General features: G+C 56.2%; 3 protein-coding genes across 3 annotated transcripts; 1 reads left to right on the top strand and 2 right to left on the bottom strand.

Annotated features, from left to right (window-relative positions):
* Positions 1-385: 385 nt before the first annotated feature.
* Positions 386-2,079, bottom strand: GPR135 (G protein-coupled receptor 135). The gene has a single exon (XM_064422981.1). It carries the CDS (start codon positions 2,010-2,012, stop codon positions 531-533), a length of 1,482 nt encoding a protein of 493 aa, XP_064279051.1. The 5' UTR covers positions 2,013-2,079; the 3' UTR covers positions 386-530.
* Positions 2,080-3,363: 1,284 nt separating this feature from the next.
* On the bottom strand, positions 3,364-6,551 carry L3HYPDH (trans-L-3-hydroxyproline dehydratase). The gene is made up of 5 exons (XM_064422982.1): positions 5,971-6,551; positions 5,592-5,761; positions 5,170-5,292; positions 4,154-4,291; positions 3,364-3,855 (listed from the first exon to the last, which is right to left on the bottom strand). Exons 1-5 carry the CDS (start codon positions 6,521-6,523, stop codon positions 3,730-3,732), a joined length of 1,110 nt encoding a protein of 369 aa, XP_064279052.1. The 5' UTR covers positions 6,524-6,551; the 3' UTR covers positions 3,364-3,729.
* A 122-nt stretch (positions 6,552-6,673) lies between these two features.
* JKAMP (JNK1/MAPK8 associated membrane protein) lies at positions 6,674-11,454 on the top strand. Its single transcript, XM_064422980.1, has 7 exons — positions 6,674-6,812; positions 6,961-7,052; positions 7,483-7,637; positions 8,654-8,860; positions 9,634-9,815; positions 10,489-10,565; positions 10,872-11,454. Exons 1-7 carry the CDS (start codon positions 6,800-6,802, stop codon positions 11,088-11,090), a joined length of 945 nt encoding a protein of 314 aa, XP_064279050.1. The 5' UTR covers positions 6,674-6,799; the 3' UTR covers positions 11,091-11,454.
* The last annotated feature ends 1 nt before the right edge of the window (position 11,455 follows it).

Below are 11,455 nucleotides of genomic sequence, written 5' to 3'. Positions count from 1 at the left end.
GATCACTTTTTCAGCATGTCCTACAGTCTGTGACTTTATGACTGTTGGCACTGCCACATTTAACGGATAAAAGCAACATTTTCCTGCCATGATGCGGTTTTTCACAGTGTGGTATATTCAGAGCGGCTTCCAGCTGCCAGTGCTCAGCTCTCAGTTGCTTTTTTGGCACTTAACAAACAGTTCACACAGTCACTTTGGGCTGCTTTGGTGTGTCAGCCTCGGAGCTTCACAGTGGCACTTTCTGCAGGTCTGGAGCAAAAACACTGTCCCGTTCTCGCAGCCGAGCTCTTGCCTCGGCTGGGCTCGGTGGCTGTCACTGCTGCCTGCTGAAAAGGGAGGGCGATTTCCCTTCCCTGCGGAGCTCTTGCTGCCCGCAGATGGGGTCACCAAAGCAGCGCTCACACAGTGGAGAAGACACACAGTCCCATCACAGTTCCCTGGATATCCGGCTGCAAAGGGCTCCAAGCAGCAGGACTTCCTTCAGGAAGGCACCGCCGGGGCCAGGTGCCTCCATCCCGGCCCACATCCCTTCAGAGGCTGGTGTCGATGGCGCCCGCCTTGGCCTTCAGGGCGGCCTCCGAGACAGTGTCCGGCTGCCCATCGCGGCAGAAGAGCACCGCGGGAGTCTTGCAGGCCCACATGGCCACCTCTCCCCCGCTGGCCGGGCTGGACGAGGACACGGCGCTGCCCGGGGGGCCGCTCTGCCGATTGATGTAGCGCTCCCGGACCCGCTCGGCCCGGCTCCGCGGCTCCGGCCGGCGGCCCGGCACCGACAGGTAGGCGACCATGTTGTTCCTAGTCCTGTAGCCGCCCTCCCGGCTGCGCCGCAGCAGCACCGAGATGTTGGGGTTGCGGGCGGCGTAGATGAGCGGGTTGATGGCGCCGTTGGCCCAGGCCATCCCGCTGGCCACGGCGTCCATGGTGGGCGAGAAGGGCAGGCGGCCGGCGGCGGCGGCCAGCCCCAGGATGCAGTAGGGCCCCCAGCAGCAGATGATGGAGACGATCATGATGAGCACGGTGGTGGCCGTGCGCATCTCGCCGTAGGCGCGCAGCAGGTGCCCGTAGGTGGTGAGCGGCCGCACGCGGCTCTCGGCCAGCCGCACCGCCCGGCAGATGTTGAAGTGGCAGAAGCACATGACGGCGAAGGGCAGCAGGTAGCAGAGCACGATGAGGGCAGCGCCGTAGGGCGGCCCGAGCCGCGAGGAGCCCCAGGGCAGCACGTAGACGCAGCGGTAGGCGCCGGGGCGGGCTTCGCGACGGCCCTCGCCCGCCAGCCCGTACCAGGGCCCGGCCAGCGCCAGGGCGGCCAGCCAGACCGCGGCCAGCAGCTGCGCGGCGCGCCGCCGGCCCATCTTGTGCCGGGGCTGGCGCACGATGGCACAGTAGCGGTCGAAGGAGAGCAGGGCCATGGTGAGCGTGGCGGCGATGCCCAGCCCGGCGTGGAGGGCGGCGCTGGCCAGGCACAGGCGCTGCCCGAAGAGCCAAGCGCCGGGCGGGCGGCTGAGCAGGCTGAGGAAGGCCAGCGGCAGGCAGAGCAGGGCGCCCAGCAGCTCCGACAGCGACAGCGACAGCACGAAGGCGTTGGTGACCGTGCGGAGCTGCCGGTGCCGGGCGATCACCAGCACCACCGCCCCGTTGCCCAGCGCCGAGAGGGCGAAGATGAGCAGCAGCGCGGCCGCTTGCGAGGCCAGCGCCGCCGCCGACCACCCCGCTGCCGCTCCGCCGCTCCCGGCCCCGCCGCTCTCGTTGCCGCCGCCGCCGCCGCGGGAGAGGTTTCCCGGCACGGCCGCCGCCGGCTCCATGCGCAGCCTCATGGCCCGGCCCCGCCGCTGCCGGCCCCGCCGCTGCCGGCCCCGCCGCTGCCGGCCCCCCCGGCCGCTGACGTCGCTCGGCCGCCGTTGCCCGGGGAACCGGCCCGGCCCGGCCCGGCCCAGCTGGACCCGGCGGCGGCGGAGCGGAGCCCCCACAGAGCAGCAGCGGGGCCGGGGGACCGCACTCCACAGCGGCATCATCCTCCCGTGGGTGCCCACAGATGTGCTCCCCTGGCAGCCCCGGTCAGATCCTCTCCCCGCACACCAGCACGGAGGAGTGGCTACCCCCAGACTCTCAGCTGGAAGCCAGGACCATCACGCCATCACCAGGATGGGGCTTGAGGGATCATCAGGTGTAAGACTGAGGGATCAGGCCAGGGACACCCCCCACATGGGCAGCAGGACCCTTTCCCCCCCCACTCTCATCCATGCTACAGCTGCCTGTCCCTACCTGAAAATTTCCTTAAGGATGGGGGTACAGAATAGGTAATGAAGGATGCATCCCAATTAATGCCTGAAGAACCTCCAAACATCCTGTGCTGGGCTTTGTGACTCGACTCACTGTCCCAGCTCTTTCCAAGGAGCCAGGCTGGGGGCTGATCAGGAGATGCCCAGAAGATGAAAACACATGGTAGAGTGTGCTCCTGCAAGCACGGAGGATTTGTGTGTCACTTCTTGTTCTTCTGGACCAGAGGCTGTATGGGATTTACAAGGGAGTTACAGGAAAGCTGGGAGCAGGAGCCCCAGACACCATCCTAAAAAACCTCATTGGCAGCTCAGCAGTTGCATAAATCAGGGGACTTTTGTTTCCTCCTGCTACAAAGTTATTTTCAAGCTGACAGATGAAATTCCTCCCAGGCTTTTCTGTGCCAACCTTATCTAAGTTCACCAGTATGCATCCTTCTGCTGCATGAGCTTCCATGAGATGATCATTCTCATTTTCATGTCTCATTTTAACAAGGGCCAGTTCCTCCCATGAGTGTCTTCATTTAAGAAGCACCATTTTATCCAGAGACACAGTGGAAGTGACAGGCCTCCAGAGGTCTGAAGGTCTGCTCCTGCCACTGCAAATGCTTGGTTTTTCCCTGGAGGGACCCTGGCAAAGCAAGCACTGACTGCACTCTGCTGCACAAGCTGCCCCCGGACTGGGACAAAATCAGTAAATAATTAGCAGTCAAAGGTCATAATGGCTCAGATTTTCAAACACAGCTGCTCCTGTTGAAAGTTAACCACAGGGTATTTGCAGCCAGTGGTCCAAGATAAGCAAGAGAGGAAGGCTTAGGGAAGCAGCACAGCGTGGATGCTCAGCAGGAGCACAGGAAATTCTGATCTAATACCTGCATCCAGCCCCAGGATGCAGGAGAGCCCCGGTGGGGTGAAATGAGTGAGGAAGGGGTTGTCTGGACAGGCTGAGCAGGGAAGCTGGGGCATGAGACAGAGCAGCACAGCTGGCTGAGCAGGACACAAGAGCTAGCAATTCAAACCCACAGTCATGACATTCTCAGCAGAATCCTGCAAATGAGCTCTGGGAGTGAAAACGAGGAAAATGGCAGAGTTTTCAGCTGGCATTTAATAGAAATCTAATTTTGAAATTAATAAATTGCAGACATAGAGAAGGCACATAAATTTGAAGGCAGCTCTCCAAGATCAGCTCCATTTTCTGTGAATTATGGGGAAGAAAAAAAAAAGGGAAGAAAAATAACCACATCTTCTCAGAGCAGCTTGTGTATGCTAATCACAGTGCACCTAATATGCTAATCACAACAGGGCAACAAGCCTGTTATCCTGAAATGTGACAAATGCTGTCACACCACCCAAGGCTGCTCCTGTTGCAATGTGTGGAGAGGCAAAACAGAAATTCATGGGCAGGAGAAGCACAGCACCATCAGTGAGGCTCTGCCACCACCCGTGGCTTGTGTCACTTGAAGAAGAAGCCGTGTTTCAGTGGGTCCTCCTCTTCCACAGTGAAGGTGGCTGTGCCAGTGTAAAAGGCTTCTCCTGAGACTTCCACAATGACAGCGTTGTAGTTCCCAAACTTGGCCTCCTGCAGAGAGATCAGGATGAGGATAGAGGCAACAGAGGGTTCTCCCAGCCCCACAGAATTCCAGTGATACCTGACATTTATGCAGACACCCCTGCCCTGGTTCATCCCAAAGCAGCCACACAACACAACAAGGTCCTAAAATCCTTTTAGTGCCAGGTTTGTGGGAGAGCAAGACCCACGGGCACCTCCCTCCTTCCCTACACCCTTCTCTGGGCACAGAAAGGCTTTTCTGCTCCGCCACTGAGCACATTTCCAGCAGCCCTTGACACAGGGGGCAAGTCCAGCACAAGCCACTTGCCTTCACTGCCTTCCCAGTGAACAAGGAGCCCGTGGTGCTGCTCCGGAAGGTTCTGCTCTGCTCCAGCTGGATGAGTCCCTTATGGTACTGCAGGGCAATGCGAGCTGTCACCCCCGAGCCCGTCGGACTCCGGTCAACCTACAGCAGAAGAGATGGACCAGCTCTACATTTTGGGGTCTAATACAAAATGAGATTGCTCCCCTCAGTTCTCTCTGCCACCTTTACACTGCACTCAGGGGAAACCCCCCCAGTCCAGGGTTTTGTAGAGAATCCAGATACATCACAACTGAGAAGGAAAAAAGAAGCAGGTTTGGGGTACTTTGGACTGTGGTTGGCTTTGGCACAGTTAGGGATGGATGATCTAATAAACACTATTTAGGAGCATTGAAGTCTTCCCAGCATCATCTCAAAAGGACTGAGGGGGGCTGAGGTCACCTGCTCCATCCTCACACCTCAAGGCAAGATTGGTTCTCCTTACACTGAGGGGACGCCAGGCCAGCCTGGTTTTTAAAATCTCCAAAAACACACAGTGTTGGCCAGCTTCAGAGGTGACCTGTCCCTGTGCTCCACACTGCTCACTGCTGGCAAGTCCAGCCAAAGCCTCCCCTGTCATTTATGCGATACCTTATGCACTGCAGACAAGAACAGAATTTTAACACCCCATTTCTCTCCTGTTGTTCATCCCCAGCAGATGTTCCCTGGATGAGGACTTTAGGGACATGTACTATGCTGGGATCCTGTCTCAGCTCCTGAACTCCTGACAAATTCCAATCAACAGGTTTTGGGTATGAACCTTTTTAAAATGCCACCATCTAAGGTGTGCAGAAGTATTTCTGCTATTAGGAGCAAAACCAGAATGTGTGCATCAACACTCAGCTCTGCAGAGACATGACAGCAGCACAAGCAATCACTGCCCAAACTAAGAACCAGAACAGTCTCTCTTCTTTGCAGTGGATCTAAGGGACAAAGGGACAATTGTGGTGCCTCTTGTGCCAGAGAAGAGCCTGTTTCTGTACCTGTTCATCTGCAAACACACAGATGTTGGTGGTGGGCTCCTCACTAAAGGCATCTTTCCCATCTGTCAGTATGGTGCCGTAGAGGAAAGCCAGGTCTTCGCTCTCAGGGTGATGGAGCTTGAACTGGGAACAGCACAGAGAGGGTCACAAATACACACAACAGCAGCAATGTGTGCACTGCAGCTTCTGTCAGAGACCAGAGGAGGGGACACGGCCACATGGCTACACTTCCACCTCTTGTTTCACAAGTAGCAGAGACAGAGAGAAGCAGGAAAAGCTCCTGTAAGGACTTGTAAGGACTCTTGTAAGGACTCTGAAATTCAACATGGGGCCAGAAGGATGGGACTCTCCCACCATCCTGAGCATGTCTGTACAGTCACCCCAGAGGGAACATGCTGGGATTCCACAGTGCTCGTCCATACCTGCTTCTTCACCGCTTCTGTCACTGCACTCGCTGCACTGACAAGGTCCCTGGTCTTTGAAGAGCACACGTCGAGGCCCAGCTGCTCGGCGCTGAGGAAGGCGTAGAAGGTGCCACCATAGCCGATGTCAACCACCACCTTCCCATGGCCAGGGACATCAATGGCCAAGTCTGAGCAGAGAAAGGGAGGCAGGTGAGGAGGCAGCACTGCTGAGCCACGAGTGAAGGAACATGCGAGGGATGATAACTGGAGTACTCCTATGGCACCTTACATCATCCCTGACCTCTGAAGAACAGTGGGACTAGGGACATCATCACCACACACCCTCAGCCACACCACCAGCCCCTCCACCAGCACCACCAACCCCAGCGGTGCCCACCGGTGGCGGCAGCGAAGGCGGGCACGCTGTGGAAGCGCACGGGGTTGCCGCTGCGCTGGCCGTCCCAGGGCACGAAGGCGGTGACGGGCCCGCAGGGGCAGCGCAGGCGGACGGCGGTCTCGGGCCGGGAGGGCGCCGGCACCAGCCCGTAGTCGAGGGCGAAGCGGCCGAGGGCCATGACGGCGTGGCCGCACATGGCGCTGTAGCCGGCGCAGTGCAGGAACAGCGCCGCCAGGTGCGCGCCGCCCGCCGCCGCCCCGCCGCGCACCACCACGGCGCCGTACATGCCGGCGTGGCCCCGCGGCTCGTGCAGCAGCGCCCGCCGCACGCGGTCGTGCCGGGCCGCCACCTCCCGCCGCAGCGACAGCAGCGACAGCCCCGCCGCCGCCGCCTGCTCCGCCGCCTCCAGCCGCGGGACGATGCGCAGCGGCTCGCCGCCCGTGTGCATCTCCACCGTCTGCAGCACCGCGCACGAGGGCGAGTGCGGCGGCAGCGCCCGTCCCGCCCCGCCGCCGTCGCTGTCGCCGCTGTCACCGCCGCCCCGCGCCGCCATCGCCACACAGCCCGCACCCCGGGGACCACGCCCACCAGCGGGAGGCCACGCCCCGCTCGGGCTTCCCCGCCCAGGTCCCCGCCCACACCACGCCCACTCATTTTCTATTCCGCCCACAGCCACGCCCACTGCGGTAACCACGCCCTTGCTTAGGCCACGCCTCCGAGTTCCCGCCCCGTCGCGTTCCCGCGCCCGCATTCCCGGGCGGAGCCGAGCCGCGGCGGAAGCGGAAGCGCCGCAGCGGAAGTACCGGGCCGCCGTTGCTGGGTTACCGCGATGTTCCGCGCCGGTAGGCCGGGCCGGGCCGAGGCACCGGGACGGGGCTGGGAATGCCGGTGGGGGCGCGGGTGGGGTGGAGGGGGTTGTCCGCGGCTGGAGCGGGCCGGGACTGGCGTTCGGTGCCCGTCCCGGTAACGCGGCCCGCGCTCTCCCCGCAGCTGTGGACATCCAGCCCGCCTGCCTCGGGCTGTACTGCGGCAGGACCGTGCTGTCGGTGAACGGCTCCCTGGAGACGTACGGGGAGTGCGGGGTGAGTGCGAGGCCCGGCCCCCGCGGGTAACGGGGGCGAACCGGGAGCGAACGGGCTGGCGTGGAGAGCTGTGCTGAAATCCGTCACTGAAGTTTTACTGGAGCGCTGAGGGAGAGCCAGGCCCAGGAAGGCAGGGGTGAGACTGAGAACGTGGCTGTGAGCAGCCTGCTGAGGGAGCTGGGATGGAAGGGAGCGGCGTGACAGCAGCAGAGGAAGATGGAGGCTTGCATGAAGGCTTTTAATCATGCTTCACCCTGTTTATATTAAAAAAGACGAGCCAGAGAGAGCAAGTGTAAGCTGAGAAATTACTGGGGTTATTGTTTCATCTCTTTAAAAATTGGTCTGTGTCTTGCCCCAAGCTGGCTTTGCATTAAGTGCAGTGATTTGATGTTGGTGGTGGTGTTCTGAGTCCACCCTCTGCCTCCTGCAGGTGTGTCCCAGAGGCCAGAGAACCGATGACAACAAAATCTGCCGGGAGTGTTTGGGCTCTCCAGACCGCTATGACTGGCTGTACCTCGGCTTCATGGCCATGCTGCCCCTGGTCTTACACTGGTTCTTCATTGAGTGGTACTCGGGAAAGAAGAGGTTTGTGGACCCTTTCTCTAGATGAGTTGTTTAAAATTGGAAATCTTTTATCCACCAGTGATCTGTCTGAGATGCTGAACTGAGTTCTTGGAATCCTGAACTGGTCTGGGTTGGGTGGGAGCCTTAAGGATCACCCAGTTCCAATTCTCTCATGGACAGGGACACCTTCCAGCACACCAGGTTGCTCAGAGCCCCATCCACCCTTGCTGATATGATTGCACAGAAGTTTAGAGCAGCTGTAGGAGGGTTTATTTACAAATGTAAGTGTCCTGCAGGGCACCCTCTCCAGTCACTGCCCTCAGGGCATGGTCTGCAGCTCTTTAAAGTGGCAGTGCACAGTCCATCTGGCAGTCTGGGCTGGATTTGGTCTCCCAGCAGGCAGAAGCAGCAGGTTGTATCATTTCCCTTGGGTCAGTATCAGCAGGGCTGCACAAGTGCAATGAGAGAGGATGGGTTTGAGTTTTGTCTTTAGGAATATGTATTCTGGGTTTGGGTCTTGATAGCAGAGCTGCTGTGGCCTTTATGTCAGAGAAGTTCTGTGAAAAGGAGGTTTAGATCCACAGCTGCATGTGGCCATTAGGTGTTAGGCTGGAGTTTTTAGGGAATGGTGGCTCTGGAGTGTACTGAGCTGTCCCTGTGGGGCATAATCACCAGATACCCTCAGCCCCATGGCAGGGCTTGGAACTGGATAGTCTTTAAAGTCCCTAATAACCCAAATCATTCTGTGGGGATAGTGGGCTGGGAATGTTTAATCTATGAATATTTACCACCTTCAACGAGGACCTGCAGCTTTGGCAGCTCTGCTTGTATCACAAGCAGCAATGTCACGTTTTCTGAGCCGTGCGGTGCGTTCCCCTCACCGCTCTTTTCTTCTACACTCTGACTCACCTGAGGCTGTCAGAGGGCTGCCACACTGAGCGGGCTCTGACCCTGCAGAAGGCTCTGTGGGGCTGCAGGGCTGCTGGGGTGTGCAGGAGCTGGCAGCACGGCAGTGACTCGTGGCTGTTGTCCCGCAGCTCCAGCGCGGTGCTGCAGCACCTGACGGCGCTGCTGGAGTGCAGCGTGGCGGCCGTGGTGACGCTGCTGCTCAGCCAGCCCGTGGGCTCCCTGCACATCCGCTCCTGCCCCGTCAAGAAGCTCTCGGACTGGTACACCATGCTCTACAACCCCAGCCCCGACTACATCACCACTGTGCACTGCACCCACGAGGCCGTGTACCCGCTGTGAGTGTGCCCCTGTCACTGTGTGCCCCTGTGTGTGCCCCCTGTCAGTGTGTGCCCCTCTGTCAGTGTGTGCCCCTCTGTCAGTGTGTGCCCCCCCGTCAGTGTGTGCCCCTGTCAGTGTGTGCCCCTTGTCAGTGCCCCTGTGTGTGTGCCCCCCTGCCTCTCCTCCAAGCTGCCAGAAATGTTCAGGTGTAGAGCTGGGATCAATGACAATCAATCCCCTGAATCAACAGCATTGAGCTGTTTTATGTAAATTTAGCAACACATCATGACTTTCTGAGTAATCAAAGGAAGTGGCATAGCTCAGGCTATCACACAATCAATTTAGTTGGAAAAGATCTCTGGAATGGTTGAGTCCAGCCTATAGCCCAGCACCACCATGGCACTTAGAGCCAATTCCAGTCTTTCCTTAAATATCTCTAGGGGTGATGACTCCATCACCTCCCTGGACAGCTCATTCCAGTGTCTGGTCACCCTTTCTGTGAAGAAATTCCTTCTCATGTCCAACCTGAACCTCCCCATGTGCAGCTTGAGACTGTGTCCTCTCAGCCTGTCAGTATGTAGCTTAAAACTTATTTTCTTTTTGTTTTCCTTTCCTTGGAAATGAAACATCTTGACTGTTTCCCCCAAGGAAAAGTGAACCCATCATTCTGTGTTTAAACCTTTTACCCATAAAATCTTTAGACTTCACTGACTATCCCCAAATTCCTTGGTTGTGACCCGAATCTCTATGAGAAAACTGCACATTTTGAGGAATTTTTCTTTTTCTGCAGGTACACCATTGTGTTTATCTATTATGCCTTCTGCCTCGTGTTGATGATGCTGCTGAGGCCTCTCCTGGTTAAGAAGATTGCCTGTGGTTTGGGGAGGTCTGACAGATTTAAAAGCATTTATGCAGCACTCTACTTCTTCCCCATCCTCACCGTGCTGCAGGCCGTGGGAGGAGGCCTCCTCTGTGAGTTCCCTCCTAAAAACTCTCTTGAACACACCTATAATTGCACACTAAAAAAGGACTTAAGGGACAGAAGGAAGGGACACTTCCTGCTTTAGGAATAAGGATATTGTTTAGGGTTATTTTGAAGAGTTTCACCTGAAAACGTTGCTCATTAGGAGCTCTGTCCTCACCAGGTGTGAGCAACACTACTTTGCCTCAGCCAGTGCTGCTAGAGACTGTCCCTTTCCCAAAAAAAGGGGGAGAGGGGGTGGGAGAGGAAAGTACTTCAGAGTGAGCTAGTTCCACTTTTTGCTAAGGCAGAGTTTGTCTGATTTCAGAGATGGGTTTCAGTGTAAATTTGGGGAGATTGCTGGAAGCTAAACCAAAAATAGCCATTCTTGTCACATTTGGAGAGGTGCCACAAAATCCCCACTCAGGCTGACTACTTTTCTCATTATCATTTTTCAATTTGTGGTGTAAGTGTTGAGTAACTCCACTGAGAAGCAGCAGAGAGCCCCAGAGGGAGCAGCTGTGCAGGTTGTGCTTGGCTGACCCTCACTGCTGTGCTTGTGTGGTGCCATGCTAAGAGGCAGCTAGAGCAGCTCAGTTTGCTTCACACCTGTGCAAGAACTCTCTGCTGAAGGATAAACTGTGCCATTTTTTGCCTGCTAATGTGTTGCTTGTTTGTCTTTAGATTATGCCTTCCCATACATCATCCTGGTGCTCTCTTTGGTTACACTGGCTGTGTACATGTCTGCTTCTGAAGTGGAGGTGGGTAAACGTGTTTCCTGTGTTAAAAGAGTAAAGAATACTTGAATGAGCAGAGACCACTTTGTCTCTTGCATTTTCTCAGTGGTGTATTTTACTTTTAAGCCTCTTCCTGTATCCCTTCCCCTCTTGGCTGGAGGAATTCTCAGAATTCCCTCTGATGGTTCACTGAGAAGCTGGGTGTGTGCTGGAAGGGCTCAAACCCAGGAGGCTTCACATGTTTTTTGTGCTCTACCTGTCACATCTCTTAAATGTCAGGTACTGGCTAACAGGCTGAATGCTAACAGGATATTGTGTTTATTTTGCAAGTTTTTCAAGGATCTGCTCGTGAGGAAGAAAAGGCTCGTTGTCCTCTTCAGCCACTGGTTACTCCATGCCTATGGAATCATCTCCATTTCCAAACTGGATAAGCTTGAGCAGGACCTGCCTTTGCTTGCCTTGGTACCTGCCCCTGCCCTCTTCTACCTGATGACAGCAAAGTACACAGAGCCCTCCCGGATCCTCTCTGAAGGTGGGAATGGACATTGAAAGGAGCCTGTGCCAACAACTCTGTCCCAGTGATCTGGATGAAGCAATTTTAGTGCTTGTCACGCTTTGGAAACTTCTGTTTTCAAAAAGAAGTTGTTTATGTGCCAGACTTTTGGTGAAACACCTCTGTGTGAGACTGTATAATATTAAAAAGCTGCACTTTGTATTCTTCCTAAGTATCTGGTATAGATGAAAAGCAATGTCTTTTTATCTGTTTATCACTGTGAATTTGTGTAAAAAGCTTGTGACACATCCTGGTACAATGGTTTGCTTGTGTATTGTTCACTTCCTAACACGATATTTGAATAAAACAATAGAGCCTGGTTTTCAATAGACTTTAATAAAAAAATAGAGCTTGAATATAC

Source organism: Passer domesticus, chromosome 6 (genome assembly GCF_036417665.1).
Source record: "Passer domesticus isolate bPasDom1 chromosome 6, bPasDom1.hap1, whole genome shotgun sequence".
Classification (NCBI taxonomy): Eukaryota; Metazoa; Chordata; class Aves; order Passeriformes; family Passeridae; genus Passer; species Passer domesticus.
Note: the sequence above shows the minus strand (reverse complement) of the source record. Positions and strands in the feature narration are given on the sequence as shown.

Bases quoted from the DNA above. Each gene is read 5' to 3' on its own strand.
- GPR135 (XM_064422981.1), bottom strand. From the start codon at position 2,012: ATGATGCCGCTGTGGAGTGCGGTCCCCCGGCCCCGCTGCTGCTCTGTG.
- L3HYPDH (XM_064422982.1), bottom strand. From the start codon at position 6,523: ATGGCGGCGCGGGGCGGCGGTGACAGCGGCGACAGCGACGGCGGCGGG. The intron at 5,762-5,970 runs GTGGGCACCGCT...TTCTCTGCTCAG, and splicing joins CGCCTTCGCTGCCGCCACCG to ACTTGGCCATTGATGTCCCT. The intron at 5,293-5,591 runs GTATGGACGAGC...TGCTGTTCCCAG, and splicing joins CAGAAGCGGTGAAGAAGCAG to TTCAAGCTCCATCACCCTGA.
- JKAMP (XM_064422980.1), top strand. The intron at 7,053-7,482 runs GTGAGTGCGAGG...TGCCTCCTGCAG, and splicing joins AGACGTACGGGGAGTGCGGG to GTGTGTCCCAGAGGCCAGAG. The intron at 8,861-9,633 runs GTGAGTGTGCCC...CTTTTTCTGCAG, and splicing joins CACGAGGCCGTGTACCCGCT to GTACACCATTGTGTTTATCT.